Source organism: Symphalangus syndactylus, chromosome 13 (genome assembly GCF_028878055.3).
Source record: "Symphalangus syndactylus isolate Jambi chromosome 13, NHGRI_mSymSyn1-v2.1_pri, whole genome shotgun sequence".
Taxonomy (NCBI): Eukaryota; Metazoa; Chordata; class Mammalia; order Primates; family Hylobatidae; genus Symphalangus; species Symphalangus syndactylus.
The window spans coordinates 59336346-59355254 of NC_072435.2; the positions used below are offsets into that span (position 1 = coordinate 59336346).

Sequence of the window (18909 nt, forward strand, 5' to 3'; positions counted from 1 at the left end):
ATTGTATACTGGGCTTAGTAGTCAGCAAAGTTCTTTATTGAGTGTTAAGCCCAGCAAACCCCAGATGAGCCAAGCTTGGACAGCACCCGCAATGCGTCTGCCCGCCCTAGCTGGGCGAGGTGTGTGCCAAGCTGGCCCAGAGAGGCAGAGGGCTCCCTTGCCACCACCATCTCAATCAGAGCCCGCAGCGGCGAGCAACTCGGCCTCAGCGAATAGGCAAAGGTGGACCAGGCAGCAGGCAGCCCATATCTGGCGGCCAGGTGTCGAGTAGTGCCATGCGCCATGCCCCCACCTGGCCCAGGCTCAGGGTCCAGCAGCACAATCAGCTCTTCCAGCACCTCCAGCTCATCCAGGAGGCGAGACAGGGGCTGTGACGCCAGACTGGGCAGTTCTGGAAGAAAGAGGGGAAGGGTAAAGGGGAGGAAGAGTGGGCGTCCAGTCCACCTTCCCTGCCCCGGGGCTCCTCCAGGACTAACCCCTGCTCAGGAGTGGAAGTAGAGAGGCCTCCTTCCATGTGTCGCCTGTCTCCAGGGCGCCTGGGGAGGACAGATGCGAGGAGGAAGGGGTGTGGGTGTTGGGGACTCCGCAGACCAAGCCAGGATAGGGATAGGGGTCGGCTTTCTCCTTGGGCCGGCAGAGGTACCAGAGCAGAATAAACAGGAGGATCGCTGTCACCGCCAAGGTCAGGAGCAGGACCAGCACCAAGAGCGGAAGGAAATTCGGCAAGGCCTGCTGAGGGACAGGCTCAGGGGTCCTCCAGGCAATGGAACTTGCTGGTGAGCTGCGCTCCTGGAAGCTAGGGGCGCCTGGGTTTCCAGGTGTGAGGGGGCAGTGCCCCTTGGCAGGGACCGGCCTCTGGGGATAACGGGTTGGAGTAAAGCTGGAGGCCACACTCCACTCCTTCCCGCTCCCAAACCTCCCAACTTTATATCCTTTAATGGGGCCACATCCCATCTGATACGGTATCTGATAAGGTAGTTGGGCCCCGCAAGGCCCAACTACCTTTTTTTTTTTTTTTTTGAGACGGAGTCTCGCTGTGTCACTCAGGCTGGAGTGCTAGAGTGCAGTGGCGCGATCTCAGCTCACTGCAGGCTCCGTCTCCCGGGTTCAAGCCATTCTCCTGCCTCAGCCTCTCCGAGTAGCTGGGATTACAGGCGCCCGCCACTACGCCCGGCTAATTTTTTATATTTTTAGTAGAGATGGGGTTTCACCGTGGTCTCGATCTCCTGACCTCGTGATCCGCCCGCCTCGGCCTCCCAAAGTGCTGGGATTACAGGCGTGAGCCACCGCGCCCAGCCCAACTATCTTAACCTAGGACCTCCCGACCCCTGCAGGCCAGCCACCTCCCGAAACCACGGCCCCACCCCTTACGTGGGGCTGCGCCGGCTCCCTACATCTAGGCCCCCCACCTCCGGCACGCCCTTGCCCGGCCGGGAGTCCCATCCGCACCTCTCTGCAGCGCCACGGGGTTCTGCCCCCGCCCGCGGCGGGAGTGGGGGTCACGGCTCCGCCGCTGCAGGGGCTACATAGCTCCGCGCCGTCGGGGTTGCACTGCCCAGAAGAACACTCTCGGAACGGGGGCGTTACGAAATCGCCGTGGTCATTGAGTCCGCAGTTTTCCCGGAACTCATAGTCTAGCGGGAAAGCTGCGCTCCAGTGCGGCCGCCTAGCCAGCCCCTGCGCAGGCAACGCCCTCTCCCTTCGCCCTATCCCAGCGTGCCCCGCCCCTTCAGGACGCTTCCAGCCTATCAGCGTGCGCCCCGCTCTTGTCACTTTTCTCCGGGCTCGCGTTTTCACCCCCCGCCTGCTCTGCACGAAGCTCCGCCCACTCCCGGTTTCTCTACATAAAGCCCATCCCTTCCACGCGGTCCCTATCCCGCCTCTCCAGCCATATCCCTTCGCTGTTGCCCTACAGTAGCCTGCACTATCTGCACAGGCTCTGCCTGCCATCCCTGTCTGATCTGCATAAGGCCCACCGCTAAGACCCCTAAGCAAGCCTCCCTGGCCAGTAGCCCACAGACATCGCCCCTTCTCCGCTCCCTATCACCTGCAAGCTCCGCCAAAGCAAGGCTCGGTCTCGGATTCTCACCCGGGCAGGGGGGCGGCCCGAAGCGCTGCAGGCAGCTGCTGCAACACTTGTTGTCTGGGTTCCAGTATTCAAGGCGGCCGCAGTACTGGGAGGCTTCCGGCGGTGGCGCCAGGGCCAGAAGCAGCAAGGCCGTCAGGAGGCATCGTCCAGGCCCCATCTGGGGGGCCGTGATAGCGGGACTTCCAAACACAGCGCCTCTGCTACACTTTCCGGGGAAATCGGGCAGAAGAAAGGACGCGGTGATGTGGGGGAACAAAATTCTCACGCCTCTTCGGAAGCCGGGAATCTACCCCCAGCCCTCATCCCCCAACTGAGCGGGTTATCAGAGAAGCCCACAAAGCCACAAGGGGACTAAGAGAGAGGGCTGCGGATCTAGATTGCAAGAATGCATATCCCACCTCTGCCATTTCCTCACCCACCCACCCACCCTCCCTTTCCCATCCCTAAAATGAGACAATAATAGCACCTGTCTCATAGGGTTATTGTGGAGAATTAGAACCGTTATTAGAAGTAAAGCAGGGGCTGGGTGTGGTGGCTCATGCCTCTAATCCCAACACTTTGGGAGGCCAAGACAGGAGGATCACTTGAGCCCAGGAGTTCGAGAGATCAGCCTGGACAACAAAATGAAACCCCGTCTCTACAAAAAAAAAAAACAGCACAGCACTTTGCCAAGTGCAGTGGCTCCCGTCTGTAGTCCCTGCTACTAGGGAGGCCAAAGTGGGAGGATTGCTTGAGCCACGAATTACAGACCAGCCTGGGCAACACAGCAAGACTTCATCTCTAAAAACAAAACCAAAAAAACTGGCCGCCACGCGCGGTGGCTCACGCCTGTAATCCCAACACTTTGGGAGGCCCAGGTGGGTGGATCAACTGAGGTCAGTAGTTCAAAACCAGCCTGGTCTACATGATGAAATACTGTCTCTATTAAAAATACAAAATTAGCCGGGCGTGGTAGCACATGCCTGTAAATCCCAGCTACTTGGGAGGCTGAGACAGGAGAATTGCTTGAACCTGGGAAGTGGAGGCTACAGTGAGCTAAGATCGTGCCATTGCACTACAGCCTGGGCAACAAGAATGAAACTCCTTAAAAAATACAAAAACAAAAACAAACTAAAGTGCTGAAAACAGCACCTCGCATATAGTAAACTCAGAGTTTAAGTGTAAGGCATTACTAACTCCCATCTCAATTCGGCAGGCATGGAGGAGCCAGCCCCATACTGGCTGGAGACCACCTCCCAGCACCTCACTTCACCTTTGAATCCTAATCTCCGTGGGGCTAGGACTCCTCCCACCTGCCACAACCGAGTCTCTCCCCCTTGAATAAGCCTCAGATGGAGGTGCTAAGGTTTTCAGCACAAAGGTGTCCCCCACCCTACCAGTACCGTTAGGGTCCTGGGTCCCAAGCTGGCCGTGCCAAGTTCCTCAGCTGAAGTTGTGGCCGGGACCCAGTCTTGTTTCCCCTTTTCGTCACATGTGTGGGTGGAGGGAAATGCCAAACCACAGCAAAAACAAGTTGATGCCGAAGCGAAACACGCAGCTTTATTAAGACAGGGGCAGTAGAAGAAGGTCTCTATGCTGAACAGATTACATTACGGAGCCCAGGAGCCTGGGAAGGATGGGGCAGGAGAGTGAAGGGGGCTTTGAGGAGAGGTCCTGCCAGGAACATCTGTCCCTGTCGGGGGTGAAGGGTAAGGGGGCCAGGGCCTCAGAAGCAGCCATGCTGGTGATCAGAGGAACGCCGATGGTTCCTCTCTCGGGGACGGTGGCCAGTATGGAACCTCGGGGGCGACCTGGGAATAGGAGTGTTGAGAGTTAGGTTAGAACCCTGAGGAGTGGTGCAGAGATCCTGCAGGCCTGCCTCTCTGCTCTGGGATGAGGCAGGAGGGTGCTGAAATAACTAGAGTTCTAAGACATGACCTCAGTGGCCAGTATCAGAGATACTCAGTGGCCAGTATCAGGGGTACTCAGTGGCCAATATCAGGGGTGGCAATCCAGGCTGGTCGTGGATTAGGGGTTCAGGCTGGTTTGGGGATTGGGACTTAGGTACTGGTCTCCAGATGGGGCTCAGAACTACTCTCAGGGTATAAGAGTCTTGGGAATGACCGGGCACGGTGGTTCACACCTGTAATCCCCACACTTTGGGAGGCTGAGATGGGTGGATTACCTGAGGTCCGGAGTTCGAGACCAGCCTGGCCAACATGGTGAAACCCATCTCTACTAAAGATACAAAAATTAGCCAGGCGTGGTGGCAGGTGCCTGTAATCCCAGTTACTTGGAAGGCTGAGAAAGGAGAATTGCTTGAACCTAGGAGGCAGAGGTTGCAGCGAGCCAAGACCGTGCCTTTGCACTCCAGCCTGGGGAAGAAGAGCAAAACTCTGCCTAAAAAAAAAAAAAGAGTCAGTCGGGAGTGGTCGCTCACGCCTGTAATCCCAGCACTTTGGGAGGGTGAGGCAGGTGGATCACGAGGTTATGAGTTCAGACCAGCCTGGCCAAGATGGTGAAACCCCATCTCTACTAAAAATACAAAAATTAGCCGGGCATGGCGGCAGGTGCCTGTAATCCCAGCTACTTGGGAGGCTGAGGCAGAGAATTGCTTGACCCCGGGAGGCGGAGGTTGCAGTGAACCAAGATGGTGCCACTGCACTCCAGCCTGGGCAACAGAGTGAGGCTCCATTTCAAAAAAAAAAAAGTCTTGGGAACGTTGTTACTGGGGCTTAGGGTCAGGTTCATCTGAGGATATAGGGACCTTAGGACATGAGGAGACATAGCAGGTTGGTCCTGAGGTACCTGCGCCTGGGTCCCCACCCATAGAGCTGCCTCCGGAGGTTCTGGGAAATGGGTCGCAGATGCATGAAGTTGCAGAAGCCACCTCGGGTACATTCCCTGCATAGAGGGTAGAGAGATGGAGGAGGACATTGTCACTGACAGCCCCTACCACGCATTCAAAGTCTGGGATTCCAAGTGCCCATCCCACCTTTGAACTACCATACCCCATCTCATACTGGCGACAGCATGACTCCCGGAAGTCAGTGACAGGAGACAGCTCAGCGTGCACAGCCTGCCCGTTGAACCAGCGGTTATTGAGTTCAGCCACGGCCCGCTCTGCATCCTCCTCCCTCCGGAACTGCAGGAAACGTCAGTCAGGGTCAGCAGGAGAACTCAGAGATCTTCAGGGGACTCATTAGCCGCTCTGGGGCTGGACTGGATTTAGTGATGAACTTCAAGCTGAGAGCCTACAGTGGCCACCATCAGACATTGAAACGCCTCCACTTCTGGGCCCTAAGTAGGGGACAGCAAGCACCTTGACATAGACGTTGCCCACGAGGTGGTCCCCAAGGTTGTCACACACATTCATCTCTTCAATCTCCCCATACTTCTCCTGCAGTTCTGTGAACACCTCCTGTGGAAGACGGGGAGGAACTCAGCTGAGCTCCCACAAGAAACCCAACCTACCCCTGCCAACCCTCACCTCGAAGAAGCTATCATAGTGCTCCTGCACCTCCACGTCGCTCACATGACCTAGGGGAGGGGGCAGGGTGGAATCAGAGCGTAGCCTACTGGGGGCTGTTCACCTTGCCCCCAGGCCTGGTCCCTTACTCACAGTGTGATCCGTCTGCAGTTTGGGCTGTGTTCTGTGGATTCCGGTACAGGTTGAGCAGCACTATGGTCTGCACAGAATTTAAAAGGGGCGGGGCCTGAGCTCAGAGGGCAGGGCTGCATGCAAAGAGAGTGAGGCATGAAGGTTGGGGGTGGAACCTTGCACCCCAGCCTAAGCATCATGAGTGCATCGGCGATCCTTTGCCCCTAAGAAACCAGAAACGGGATGGAGGGGACTGGCAAGGATGAAGAGCGGGATGGAGGGGACTGGCAAAGATGAACAGCCGCCGTGTGTAGGGTGTACGCATGGGGGCGCGACCAAGTTCCCGGAAGAAGGGCAGGAAGACTGGTGGGAGGAGCCTGCAGAAAGGTCCAATCAGAAAAAAAGCCGGGCGGTGGGGAGGGCCTCAGGAACCCGGAATAGGCGGGACATGGTGACGACGGCCCCAAAAGGGGAAGGGCCAGGGAGGCGTTAACTCCCAATGCTCCGTGCCGGGTCTCACCTGGCTGAATGTCGGCTTGTTGTGAAGCCGGGAGCACCGGTCCCCGTGCCGGCAGGCCCCGATCTTAAAGTAAAAAGAACAGTTAACCCTGGAAGAGGTGCAAAGACAAAGGTGAACCGAGGGCCGGGGAAGCGGGGCACCCCAGAAACACCGCCCCACCACCCAGGACCCCAGTACCCCGGCCCCGACCCCCCGGGAGTCCACTCCCAGCGCCCGTTCTCACTTGTCCTTCTCAGTCCCGAATATCGAAGCTAAATATTCAGCCATTTTTACCCAAGGCCTCCAGGTCTGGCTGCGCTACGTCACTTCCGTTTCTTAGGAGCGCTGGGAAGTGTAGTTCGTTGCCGTCTCCAGGCGCGCGCCCTCCCGGTAGACTCCCCGGCAGTTTTTTTTTTTTTTTTTTTTAACAGCGCATGCGTGCAGTGTTGCCTCGCCCACAGAAGACTACAATCTCCAGGGAAACCTGGGGTATCTCGCGCAAACGTCCATAACTGAAAGTGGCTAAGGCATCCCAGCCGGAGGAAGTGAGCTCTCCTGGTGAGTTGGGGATCGTTTCGCCTACCCTAGTAAATATAAAGAGCTCTTTAATCCAGCCAGCTTACTAGTGGGGGCGGGGATGCCCTGCTTTCAGCAAACCCACCTTTACGTTTATCTCTGATTTGTTGTAATAGGGGCGTGGTTGTTCGTGATCCTTGCATCTGTTACTTAGGGTCAAGGCTTGGGTCTTGCCCCGCAGACCCTTGGGACGACCCGGCCCCAGCGCAGCTATGAACCTGGAGCGAGTGTCCAATGAGGAGAAGTTGAACCTGTGCCGGAAGTACTACCTGGGTAAGGCAGATCGCTGGGGTCCCAGGAGAAGAGAGGGGACTGGACTAGAGCACCCGAGGGAAGAGGGCCTCGGGGCCTGGATTCGTAAGTCTAAGAGATGAAGCACCTGCGAACGCCGACTCCTGGATTTGAGCGGGGAGGGCCTGGGTCCTGAGGAATGAGGAAGCTGGGGCCTCAATTTCTGGATCCAAGAGAGGAGGGGGATTGAGGGCCTGGACTCTTGGGTCCTGCGAAAGAGATGGTTGAGGAATCAGATTCCTGGATCCCAAAGAGGAGCCAGATTCCTGAGTCCCTGACAGCAGAAATCTCCATTTGAACTTGGGTGTGGGAGAGTTTCTTGCAAATAGATCTTCTGGGTGGGAGTTGGAGAAGATCTTCATTGCCTTATGAGGTTTTGGGGTTTGTTTTTTTTTTTTTTTCTTTCTCCCTAGGGGGGTTTGCTTTCCTGCCTTTTCTCTGGTTGGTCAACATCTTCTGGTTCTTCCGAGAGGCCTTCCTTGTCCCAGCCTACACAGAACAGAGCCAAATCAAAGGCTGTGAGTCTAGAGCACAGAGGAGGGAGGCCAGTGGCAGGGGAGAGGGGGAAGCGGGGAGTCTTGGTGGGAAGGAACAATGGAGGATCCAAAATGTTGGGACTCTGGGTGAGAAGGGAGGGCTGGTCTAGGGAAGTCCAGAGAGCAGCCGGAGGCCAACCCTTCCAGCTTCTGTTTCCCATGACAGATGTCTGGCGCTCAGCTGTGGGCTTCCTCTTCTGGGTGATAGTGCTCACCTCCTGGATCACCATCTTCCAGATCTACCGGCCCCGCTGGGGTGCCCTTGGGGACTACCTCTCCTTCACCATACCCCTGGGCACCCCCTGACAACTTCTGCACAGACTGGGGCCCTGCTCATTCTCCCAGGACAGGCTCCTTAGAGCAGAGGAGCCTGTCCTGGGAGCCTCTTCTCAAACTCCTAAGACTTGTTTTCATGTCCCACGTTCTCTGCTGACATCCCCTAATAAAGGACCCTAACTTTCAATACTGACTTCCTGGGATCTTTTAGAGGTTGAGGCATAAATGATTATTAATATTTAAAAACATCTGTTGAGCGCTTTGTACGAGGCTTAGTATTTAGACATGATGTACATTTTTTACAGTGAATACTACTCATAATCTTTTGAACTAGGAACTTTCCTGCTCAGGAGACTGTTAGATGAGAAACTAAGAAAGGAATAGTGCTTCCATTTCTTTTTTTTTTTTTTTTTTGAGACAGAGTCTTGCTCTGTCGCCCAGACTGGAGTGCAGTGGTACGACCGGCCTAGTGCTTCCATTTCTAGGGGCTGTTATCCTGTACTGGTAGTCGTGAATTCAAAAACATAACTTTCCTACTGTGGGCTGCAGTGTTCTCATCAGAAGTGTAGATCACGATGCTGCTTCCTAGGATTTATCTGGACCAAGATGTGTGATAAATGGAAGTTTCCCGTTTTCTGAAGGAAGTGTTGTCTGCAAAAATAAAAGTAGTCAAGAGCTTTCTCAGAGAATCCTTCCTTGACCATCCATCTTATTTAAAATTCAATCACCACCTTGATATTCCTATGTCCCTTTCAGGCTACACTTTTTTTGTGGGTTTTTTTTGGGGGGAGGGGGGTTTGTTGTTGTCTTTGTTTTACTAGATGGAGTCTTGCTCTGTCATCCAGGCTGGAGTGCAGAGGTGCGATCTCGGCTCACTGCAACCTCCGCCTCCCGGGTTCAAGCGATTCTCCTGCCTCATCCTCTTGAGTAGCTGGGATTACAGGCGCATGCCACCATGCCCAGCTAATTTTTGTATTTTTAGTTGAGACGGGGTTTCACCATGTTGGCCAGGCTGGTCTCGAACTCCTGGTCGCAGGTGATCTGCATGCCTAGGCCTCCCAAAGAGCTAGGATTTACAGGCGTGAGCCACCGTGCCCCGCCCAGACTATATTCTTTCTCCTATTACATTTCACTTAAAATTTACTTGTTTACTGTTTATCTTCCATCGTTTAAAAGATAAGCTCCATTATCGCAGGGATTTTTGTCTGTTCTGCTCCTCGAGGTGTCTCCAATGCCTAGAAGAGTGCCCGACACAGTAATAAATATTTGCAAAATGAATGAAGTTGTACCTGCAAAGAGATTCACAGGTACCTGGCACCTAGCGAGTGCTCACCGAGAGGGAACCCAACGTTATTTTACATTAGTCTTTCTCTTAGGGATGAAGGGACCCCAACGGTTGGTTAAATCCGGTAAAGAGCTAAATTGGTGTTGCTCAACCCTTCTAACACTACAAGTCCCGGCAAGCCTCGCGGTGCCCTAATCCTTTGTTTCCCACCGTGCCCCGCGCGGCGCAGGCGCTGTTACTCAGGGTGAGTCTGGGAAGCTGGAACTACATCTCCCAGGAAGCTGGGTGGTCGGTGGTTTGTTTCCGGAAGCAAAGCCCCAGGAGGGTGGGACCTAAAGCTGGGAGACTACGGAGGCAGCTCTCAATTGGTCAGGATGCCAGATTGACGGCTGCATTAACTAATAGGAACAAGCTACTGCCGAAGGGGCCCGCCCACAGAAGGGTGGTGGCCACGGTCCAGGCTGGACACAACCAAAGGCGGAGGACCCGTGGCCCACGAAACTCATCTTTGAACTGTCCCCGCCCGCCTCCCGCCTTGATTTGTGACCCTAGGCCCTTTGGGGCTCCTCTGACCCAGCTAGCGAGATCCCGGACCCAAACCATGTTCCCCGTGAAGGTGAAAGTGGAGAAATCAGGTGAGGACCCTGACGTCGGGGGCCTGTTGGGACCATCGGGTTGACAGGGTGTGGAGTCCCGGTAGAAGGGAGTATCGCGGAAAGGGGACTGCACGACTTTTCCCTGCAGCCCACCTGACAATCGCTGTATCAGGTAGCGACCGTTGCCTGCCACCTTCACACCCTCCCGGTCTGCGCTTGAAGTCGCTTTGAGATTGAATGGTGGTGGCTCAGGCAATGACGTGCGTGGTAAGACATGGGGAATCCTGAGCCGGTAACTCTGAGAAGGGCCCTTTTCTTTCCTCTTTTTTTTTCATTTAAATTTTTAAAATATTTAAATAGAGACGGAGTATTGCTATATTGCCCAGCCTGGTCTCGAACTCCTGGCCTCAAGCGATCCTCCCGCCTTAGCCTCCCAAAGTGCTGAGATTACAGGCGTGAGTCCCCGCGCCCGGCCGAGAAGTTCTGTTTTCTTGGCTCCCCCCCAGTTTCCCCATTTCCAGCAGTGATCAGAGTCACACATCTTGCTGTGCGCCTGAAGTACAGGCACTCTTAATCCTCACAGTCACTATATTCCAGTAATCCTAGAAAATAGGAACTGTGGTCAATGGGGAAACTGAGGCTTAGAAAGAGGAGATAATTTTGGGTTGGGGCAGAGCTGACCAGATCCCAGGCCTGGCATGGTAAGGGCAGTGGGAGGGGTGCAGAATTTAGACAGAAAGATAATAGTAAAATGATGTAGGATGTCCCATGGCAAAAGTGTTATTAAAACAAAGTGGGAGGCTGGGTGCGGTGGCTCACACCTGTAATCCCAACACTTTGGGAGGCCAAGGCTGGCAGATCACTTGAGGTCAGGAGTTTGAGACCAGCCTGGGCAACATGGCGAAATGCTGTCTCTATAAAGAAAAAAAAAATTAGCCAGGTGTGGTGGCACAAGCCTCTAGTCCCAGCTACTCAGGAGGCTGAGGCAGGAGGATCGCTGGAGCCTGGGAGGCGGAGGTTGCAGTGAGCTGAGATCACACCACTGCACTCCAGCCTGGGTGATAGATTGAGACCCTGTCTCAAAAAAAAAAAAGAAAGAAAGAAAAGAATAGAGAAGTGGGTCTGACCACAAATGATGATGAGGGAAGGTGTACACCTGTGAGTACCACGCTGAGGAGTGCAGACTCCACCCCTGGGTGCTGTGGAGTCATGGAAGTTTCCAAGCAGGGGAAGATCAGGGTCAGGTTTGTTATTTTTCGGGAAGATTCCCCTGGCTGCCTTGTGGAGGGTGTATCAGAAGGGGACACTGAGGCAGGGAGCCCAGGGGGAGCAAAGGACAGGACCAGGTTGGGTAGAGTAGGGAGGAGGTGGATGGGAGAGACACTCTGGAGGCCTAGTGGACAGGCCATGAGGTCGGTGGGCTGGGTAGGGGAGGGAGAGGGGTATCCATGGTGAGGTACAGGGAGGGACTTAGGGACAGTGAGGCGGCCCTTGAGAGGGAGGCTTCAGGCCCAAGTCGGGGGTTCAAGAGAGAAGCTGGGCCTGAGGAGAGCTGTGGACGTGATCCGTACCCTCTGCATCCGCCCAAGGCTTTGCTGCAATCTCAGCTACCCCGTTCCCCACTCTCACTCTGTCTCTGCTCTGAGCTGTTTGAATCCCTGTGTCTCCTGGGCTTCTCAGGAAGTCCCTGGACTGGTCAGGCAAGTTCCCAGGTGTCCCCTCCAGGCTCTGAGCACTAGAGCCAGAGCTCCCACCAGTCAGAAAGGCAGAGCAAACACGTCTCAAAGGTAGGAGGACAGCGTAACATCATCACTTTCTCAAGTTCCGTGATGATGGGAGGCAGCCACCGGCTAACTGGGCAGGAAGGTGGGCCTAGATCTCATTTCCTGAGGGGAAAAAAAAAGCCCAAACAGGATGTTTTAGGTGAAATCTCCCAATTTTGGCTGGGCGCAGTGGCTCATGCCTGTAATCCCAGCACTTTGGAAGGCTGAGGCAGGTGGATCATGAGGTCAGGAGTTTGAGATCAGTCTGGTCAATATGGTGAAACCCTGTCTGTACTAAAAATACAAAAATTAGTTGGGCATGGTGGCATGCGCCTGTAGTCCCAGCTCTTTGGGAGGCTGAGGCAGGAGAATCACTTGTACTCAGGAGGCAGAGGTTGCAGTGAGCCGAGATCGCGCCACTGCACTCCAGCCTGGGTGACAGAGCAAGACTCCATCTCACAAAAAAGAAAATAAAGAAATCTCCCAATTTTTAAACGTCGGCTCATTCAGATTGAATTCAGATTTAAAATTATACCACTGTTGGCCGGGCGCAGTGGCTCACACCTGTAATCCCAGCACTTTGGGAGCCTGAGGCCAGCGGATCACTGAGGTCAGGAGTTTGAGACCAGCCTGGTCAACGTGGTAAGACCCCATCTCTACTAAAAATACAAAAATTAGCCAGGCGTGGTGGCGGGCACCTGTAATCCCAGATATTTGGGAGGCTGAGGCAGGAGAATCGCTTGAACCTGGGAGGTGGAGGTTGCAGTGAGCCAAGATTATGCCACTGCATTCCAGCCTGGGTTACAGAGCAAGACTCTGTCTCACAGAACAGAAATACATTAATTAATTAAAATAAAATTATACCACTGCCTCAACCAGATTCTGCACTCAGGTTGAGCCTCTGTCTCATAACTTCAGCTTTGGAACCAAACAGCCTGGGTTCAAATCATCAGCTCTGCAATTTCTTTGCTGTGTGCCTTTGAGCACGTGGCCTAACATCTCTGTGGCTCAGTTTCATCATCTTTAAAATAGGAATAAAAATCATATCTATCTGAGCTGGGCTCTATGGCACGTGCCTATAGCCCCAGCTACTTGGGAGGCTGAGACAGCAGGACCACTTGAGCCCAGGAGTTCAAAACCAGTCTGGACAACATCATGATATCCTTTTTCAAGAAAAAAAGAAATCGCATCTACCTCTAAGGGTTATTGTGATAATTCAGTGGGTTATTATGTGTAATATATAACATATTTAAACCTTGCCACTGGGACAGGGACAGTGGCCCATACCTGTAATCCCAGCACTTTGGGAAGCCGAGATGGCTCACCTGAATCTAGGAGTTCAAGACCAGCCTGGTTAATATCATTAAGACTCCATCTCTATACAATTTTTTTGTAATAAATTTATATCATATTAAAACACATTTTTTTAAAACCCAAAAGGCTCATAAGGTAAGGTGATTGGCCTTACCTCCTGTCACAGAGCGATCATGTGGGACAGCTCTGGAACTCAGAGCTCTTGGCATCACTCCAGCCATCTCTGCCTGTTGCACCCTTTCAGGCTGCCTGAGCCTGGCTCTGAGATTGGCCGGGGCAGAGAATACGCATGCCCTTCCCTGGCCCAGTCAGCTGCCCACCTAGCTGGGGTCTGGGAGCTGACTCCTGCTGGGTCCCCTCTTGCCCCAGAGCTGGAGATGGCCAAAGCCCGGAACCAACTGGATGCTGTCTTGCAGTGTCTGCTGGAGAAGAGTCACATGGACAGGTAGGCCAGCGTGGGGTCACAGGGACGGGCACCCTGGCAGGTTGGGCCCTCTGATTCTGGGTGGATTGGGTGGGACCCCAGAGGCTGACTTGGGGAGGAAGGTGCTTAATGGGGAGGCTGCTCGATGCCTTCCTTCTCTGGGGCCCTGGAACCCTGAGCTGAGAGATCTCTTCTGCCTTTAGGGAGCGTCTGGATGAGGAAGCTGGGAAAACACCCTCAGACACCCACAATAAGTGAGTTTTTCTGATTGGATTTGGAGCTGAGGGTTCGTGGTTGGTAACTTCTTCCCTTATCCAAGCCCTGACCGCTCAGCCCAGCGCTACCTCCATCGTGGCCCTGACCACTCCACCTGTACAAAGACCCTGTGGCAGGAGAAGCTTAGGTCCCCTCGTAGTTGCCACCTGGACCCCCACGGGTATGGGTGGGACGAAAGGCACAAGAGTCAAGTGGGGTTCATGTGAGCATCTCAGGTTTGATACTAGTATCCCCAGGGTGCCCTCTGCAGGGTTTTGCACAGGCGTTTGTCTGAGGGTCAACTGTCTTTCCCCACAGGGACTGTTCCATCGCAGCCACTGGCAAAAGGTAAGGTGGCAGGGTCCCAGCCAGCTGACTAGAGGCTCCCAGCTCCTACCCCAGTCCTGACACTCCCTCTCCCTACACAGGCCATCTGCCCGCTTCCCCCACCAGCGGAGGAAGAAGAGGAGGGAGATGGATGACGGGCTGGCTGAGGGAGGGCCACAGCGATCCAGTGAGTAGACAGTGGCCCTAGAGGGTCGGCAAGGAGCCAAGGGGCTATGTGAGGATGCTCACACAACTCCCGTCCCCACCTTCCCAGACACATATGTGATCAAGCTGTTCGACCGGAGCGTAGACTTGGCCCAGTTCAGCGAGAACACGCCACTGTACCCAATCTGCCGCGCCTGGATGCGAAACAGCCCCTCTGTGCGCGAGCGCGAATGCTCTCCCAGCTCACCCCTGCCGCCGCTGCCTGAGGATGAGGAGGTGGGATGGGTAGTGGGCCCTAGCCCAGCAGCCTGGTGCCAGGGCAGTGGGTGGATAGGCTCAAAGGATCCTGCCCCTAAGCTAGTGGGGTAGACAGACACAGGTCCCTCACATGAATCCTGGATCAGGCCGGGCACACAGATGTGCACCCTTAGGTTGGGGTGTGGATCGAGGTCCCTAGGGAAGACATACATAACCACCTGGCCTGGGAGACAGGGAACAGGGTTACCCTGGGCAGTTAGATGTGGACCTCCAAGATCAGGGTTTCCCAAGAGCTGAGGGGCTAGACAAGGTCCTTAGTACAGATAGAAGTGGCCACCAGGCCTTGAGCAGATGGGCTGGGCAGGAACGGATGGGGGTCTATAAGCCATCTGGCCCAGGAGGGTAGACAAGGGTCCCCAGGACAGACATATAGGACCCTTCACACTGTCAGAAATGGACAGAGCTTCCTAGGTGGCACAGATGTGACCCCCTAGACAGGATTCCCTGAGGCAGGCAGACATGACTCCCTGGGCTGACAGGTGTAGATGGAGTCTCTGGGCTGGATAGGAGAAGACAGGGGTCCCTGGGGAAGGCAGACTTGACCCCCTGGCTGGTTGAGGTGTCTGCCCTTCAGACATGCCTCCTGTCTGAGTCCCTTAGCGAGCCCCTCATGCCATTTGTTGCTGGGAAAGGCAGGAGGGATGAATGTGGATTCCCAGCCCCTCTGCTTTGACTGTCTTGGGCCTGGCATGGGGCCCTTGTGTCCAGGGCTCAGAGGTAACCAACAGCAAGAGTCGTGATGTGTACAAGCTGCCTCCACCCACACCCCCGGGGCCACCCGGAGATGCCTGCAGATCCCGCATCCCGTCTCCACTGCAGCCTGAGATGCAGGGCACTCCTGACGATGAGGTGAGTATGCCAGGCTGGCCCAGGGTTATGGGGCACATGCGGTGGGGCTCAGGAATGGCCACTCAGCCTGGCCTGTCTGTCCATGCAGCCCTCTGAGCCCGAGCCCTCACCCTCCACTCTCATCTATCGCAACATGCAGCGCTGGAAACGCATCCGCCAGAGGTGAGCGTCCCCCAGCCTGCTTGCCCCTCCTTGTGCCTTTTGCAACTGCTGAGTCTTCCCTCTGCCTCCCCAGGTGGAAGGAGGCCTCTCATCGGAACCAGCTTCGTTACTCAGAAAGCATGAAGATCCTACGAGAGATGTACGAACGACAGTGATGTTCCCAGGTCCCCCCACACCAGTAAACATCCCCCAACTCCACACTGGTGTCTGCTCAGGTCCCTCCTTCCTGGCCCAGACACAAAGCAGTTGGCAGAGGTGTAGCACATTTATTGGGAGAGTAAGCCTGGGAAAGACTAAGGGAGTGGTAGCAGGGAGAAAGGCTGTGGGGAATCAGAGCGGGTGCGCAGTTGGGTCTTGAAGGAGAAGAGGAGGAGAGTGGGAGGTGGGTTGCCGAGGATATCTGGTTGAAGGCTTGGGGGTCAAGACAAAGGGACTTAGGGGGACGGGGTCTGGTTAGAGTTGGGGAGGGGGCCTAGGACATCCGTGCAGAGTCTGGGGAGGTTGGGGTGGGAGAGTCTGTACAGTTTGGTGTTGGGTGTTCTGGTTGGCCTGGTGTCCAAGAGTTGGGGCGGTCGGAAAAGGGTTCCAGAGTCTGGTGTGGCTGGCTGGGGTTTCACGGCAGAAAATGGGCCAGAGGGGGCAGTTGTAGACGTCTGGTTGCAGGGGAAAGATCGGGTCTTGGGAACCAGGCCTGGATGGTCTGGAGTGGGAGGTCTGTGCAGTCCAGGACGTTTGGGGGGTAGGGGGATTGTGCCTGACTGGCCTGGGGTTGGGGGAGGGCTGTCTACACCATAATTTGGTGTCAAAATAGGGAAGGGATGGAAATGTAGTACCCGGATGTCTTTGTAGAGGACTCAGAAGGAAGTAGAGGAGGGGTCTTAAGTGGGGCTATATGCCAAGAAAGTGGGTCGGTGGGGCTGAGGCTGTCGGCTGAGGGTTAGGGTAGTGCTGGTAGGGTCTGGAAGCCAGGGAGCTGTCGGTGTGGGGTTTGAAAGCTGGAGGGGCTGTGAGAGCGAGGGTGTCAGTGGAAGGGTCTAGGTTATCAAGGCAGTGTCCAGGGTGGAGGTCAGGGCAGAATCCAGGAGTGAGTGAGAGGACAGTCCTTGGCGCACTCGGGACATCTGGCTGGGCGGAGTCAGATCGGCTTTAACAGAGGGAGCCTGAGAAGGTTCCCGGGGTGCGGGCGCGGCCCAGCCCCCTACTTGGCTGCTGCTGGCGATGGGGCCTGGGCCGACGCTGGTGCGGCCTGGATGGACAGGACGCCCTCGGGGGACAGCGCGGACGTCACGGCAGCCGGATCCACGCCAGGCGGCAGGCGGTAGCGGCGGTGGAACTCGCGCGCGACGAATCCGTGCTCATCCTGGAGGGGAGGGAGGCTTGAGCGGCCCCGCCCCTCCGGCCTGGCGGCGCGCGTACCCGCTCCAGCCCAGCCCCCCGCCGCGGCTCACCGGGCGCTCCTCGTGGCGCGCGTGCACCTCCACGTGCTCGCCCACCACCTTGACAGCAATTTCCTCCGGCGAGAAGTGCTTCACGTCTAGCAGCACCGAGAAGTGGCCGGGGTCCGTCGGCACCTGCGCGCAGCGGGCGCGGGCGGGACTGTCATTGGGCCGGGCCAGGCTCGTGGGACCCACGCAGGGAGACCCCACCCCCGTCGGTTCCGTGCCGCGGCTCACTCTGGCCTCCAGAGTTGAGCAGTCAGCTTTCCTACTGGGAGTCACCCAGGACCTCTTCACCCTGAATAACTGGGATACGCCCTCCCCCTGCAATATCTGGGATTGCCCTCTCCCCCCGCAGTGATAAGGCTCCCTTCCCCTGCAAGGTCAGGAACCTCTGCTCTCCCTCGGTGTCAGCGAATCCGAAGTCATCGTGCCCCCCAGGGCACTGATTCCCCAGCTCCCTCTTCAGAGCCCCGGGTCCCTTCTCCCCCAGCCCCGCCAAACTCGCCAAGATGCCCCTTCCCCCGTCTCCAGGGTCCTCTGCTTACTTTCCCATTCGAATCACGGGACCTCGGCAGCTACTGGTAGCCTTCCCCCACTTCAGAGTGGCCAGGAACCCTTCCTCAAGTCGCAGGGCCCTCCCCTCCTCTTCTGGAGGTATCAGGCCACCGCACACAGTCTCTCAACTCTTCCCCGAGACTAAGAACATTCCTTCCCCTCAGGAGTCTGCCCGCCTCCTTTTCCCCAGATTTCGCTGATCACCAGCCTCCTTCAGAGTAAGCAAGACTCACCTTAGAGTGACCCAGGCCTTCCATTCTCTGGAGAGCTGAGAGCCCCCCAATCCGCCCCCCACCTAAGAGCGACGGGGACCTCCCACGCGCTGCAGTGAGCGGGCCTCTGAGATTCCCAGGAACTCCGGAAGCCCTTCGGAGCTGCGGACTCTCCACCCCGCCCAAGGCCAACGAACATTCTGTCACACGTTCCCACCCCACGCTGCCCCAGACCCCTGGCAATGGAAGTGGTCGAGTTCGCCCCTCCCCAGGCCTGGCACCTGGGCGACGGGCAGCGCCACGCTGGGTGCGCGCAGGTAGTAGGGGGCCAGCGTGGTGGGGCAGAGCGCAGCCAGCTCGGCCTCCAGCAGCCCCTCGCCGAAGCGCTGGTCAAAGAGGCGTCCGGGCGCCGAAAGTCCGGGCAACGGGGCCGAGGCGCGGCGCAGCCAAGACGGCTGCACAGGCACCGGGATCTCCATCCTCTCCTCCGCGTTACAGTGCCCCTGCGTGCGCAGCCGCCCATTTATAGTGCGCACTGTGCCGGCCCCTCGGAGGGCTGCCCAGGGACACTGGGACCGTGGCCAGACCCGGCCATTAGGAGAGCCTTATTTAGAAACCCAAACAATGACTTGGCCATTTATTAAGCGCCTGCTGGATGCCTGGCAAATGCTGTCAAGAAGGTGTCATGAAGATTCCCCAATTTCCAGAAGGGGACTAAGGCTGAGGAGGCGGAGCCTTGCGGTTGTGGGGAGCACAGCGCGGTGATTGGGGCCCAGGGCCCAAGAGGCCCACGGAAGAGTTTCCAGTCCCTTTAATCCACTGCCTCCCCGCTGGCAGCTCTGAGGATGACGCAGATGGAGGTCTTAGGAGCAGATTCCTGGAGAATGCGGTAGCCCGGCCAGGATGTCAGGAGGACATAGAACAGGCCCTCCCTACCCTCATCCTCAGCCAGGCCTTGGGCCCAGTCCCCCGGCAGGCCGGGCCTAATTCTGTGCCTCTGACTCAGCCTCTGGTGCGCAGCGGCCAGGGGGCGCGAGCATGAACAGTTCAGGCTGGCCCCCCGGGGGCCGCGCGCTGGAGCTCGAAATAGCTCATTTTGATCCCGCTACCTCGGCCAGGAGCCCAGACCTGGCAACTGATGCAACCAGCTGCTCTTGCAGCAAGAAAGAAGTTAGATGACCGTCGGGACAGACGGATTGACCCAACTGATGGAGGAATAGCCGTTAGAGAGGGGGCAGAGCGCGCCCCCCCAACCGCCCCACTGCTCCTGCAACAGAAAGAATGGTAGTTAGACCGGGGTCGGGACAGGACTTTTGCAGCAAGAAGGCGCTTAAAAAGCGGGACTTTCAAGTGAGGGTACTTTGGACCACCTCTTAACCGCAAGCCCAGCCTCAGATC

The 18909-nt window shown here is 56.3% G+C and overlaps 5 protein-coding genes across 31 annotated transcripts; 2 read left to right on the top strand and 3 right to left on the bottom strand.

Annotated features, from left to right (window-relative positions):
* Positions 1–14: 14 nt before the first annotated feature.
* Positions 15–3565, bottom strand: IGFLR1 (IGF like family receptor 1). Of its 9 annotated transcripts, none has more exons than XM_055236605.2 (5): positions 3472–3564; positions 2090–2289; positions 1450–1634; positions 477–855; positions 15–391 (listed from the first exon to the last, which is right to left on the bottom strand). In XM_055236605.2, exons 2-5 carry the CDS (start codon positions 2244–2246, stop codon positions 45–47), a joined length of 1068 nt encoding a protein of 355 aa, XP_055092580.1. In that variant the 5' UTR covers positions 2247–2289; positions 3472–3564; the 3' UTR covers positions 15–44. The 9 variants fall into 9 exon arrangements, with proteins under 9 accessions (XP_055092580.1, XP_055092581.1, XP_055092583.1 ...); XM_055236606.2 differs by having other exon boundaries at positions 2090–2294; positions 3472–3562; XM_055236608.2 differs by having other exon boundaries at positions 2090–2294; positions 3466–3545.
* A 37-nt stretch (positions 3566–3602) lies between these two features.
* U2AF1L4 (U2 small nuclear RNA auxiliary factor 1 like 4) lies at positions 3603–6535 on the bottom strand. 13 transcript variants are annotated; one of them, XM_055236896.2, is made up of 9 exons: positions 6413–6535; positions 6190–6277; positions 5691–5757; positions 5559–5608; positions 5391–5489; positions 5080–5213; positions 4877–4972; positions 4254–4468; positions 3603–3879 (listed from the first exon to the last, which is right to left on the bottom strand). In XM_055236896.2, the coding sequence occupies exons 1-9, from the start codon at positions 6454–6456 to the stop codon at positions 3674–3676; spliced, it is 999 nt and encodes a 332-aa protein (XP_055092871.1). In that variant the 5' UTR covers positions 6457–6535; the 3' UTR covers positions 3603–3673. The 13 variants fall into 13 exon arrangements, with proteins under 13 accessions (XP_055092871.1, XP_063470198.1, XP_055092879.1 ...); XM_063614128.1 differs by having other exon boundaries at positions 6190–6252; positions 6413–6483; XM_055236904.2 differs by lacking the exon at positions 4254–4468 and having other exon boundaries at positions 6413–6534.
* Positions 6170–8034, top strand: PSENEN (presenilin enhancer, gamma-secretase subunit). Of its 5 annotated transcripts, XM_055236914.1 has the most exons (6): positions 6170–6300; positions 6600–6726; positions 6861–7101; positions 7449–7553; positions 7738–7900; positions 7942–8034. In XM_055236914.1, exons 3-5 carry the CDS (start codon positions 6957–6959, stop codon positions 7875–7877), a joined length of 390 nt encoding a protein of 129 aa, XP_055092889.1. In that variant the 5' UTR covers positions 6170–6300; positions 6600–6726; positions 6861–6956; the 3' UTR covers positions 7878–7900; positions 7942–8034. The 5 variants fall into 5 exon arrangements, with proteins under 5 accessions (XP_055092889.1, XP_055092888.1, XP_055092891.1 ...); XM_055236913.1 differs by having other exon boundaries at positions 7738–8034; XM_055236916.1 differs by having other exon boundaries at positions 6861–7017; positions 7738–8034.
* Positions 8035–9212: 1178 nt separating this feature from the next.
* Positions 9213–15503, top strand: LIN37 (lin-37 DREAM MuvB core complex component). 3 transcript variants are annotated; one of them, XM_063614131.1, is made up of 10 exons: positions 9213–9376; positions 9538–9767; positions 13175–13250; positions 13433–13483; positions 13803–13832; positions 13913–13998; positions 14086–14252; positions 15003–15143; positions 15232–15305; positions 15379–15503. In XM_063614131.1, exons 2-10 carry the CDS (start codon positions 9734–9736, stop codon positions 15458–15460), a joined length of 741 nt encoding a protein of 246 aa, XP_063470201.1. In that variant the 5' UTR covers positions 9213–9376; positions 9538–9733; the 3' UTR covers positions 15461–15503. The 3 variants fall into 3 exon arrangements, with proteins under 3 accessions (XP_063470201.1, XP_055092883.1, XP_063470202.1); XM_055236908.2 differs by having other exon boundaries at positions 9372–9767; XM_063614132.1 differs by lacking the exons at positions 9213–9376; positions 9538–9767 and adding an exon at positions 9804–9995.
* A 48-nt stretch (positions 15504–15551) lies between these two features.
* On the bottom strand, positions 15552–18876 carry HSPB6 (heat shock protein family B (small) member 6). Its single transcript, XM_055236912.2, has 3 exons — positions 17793–18876; positions 16754–16876; positions 15552–16665 (listed from the first exon to the last, which is right to left on the bottom strand). The coding sequence occupies exons 1-3, from the start codon at positions 17988–17990 to the stop codon at positions 16504–16506; spliced, it is 483 nt and encodes a 160-aa protein (XP_055092887.1). The 5' UTR covers positions 17991–18876; the 3' UTR covers positions 15552–16503.
* Positions 18877–18909: the final 33 nt, after the last annotated feature.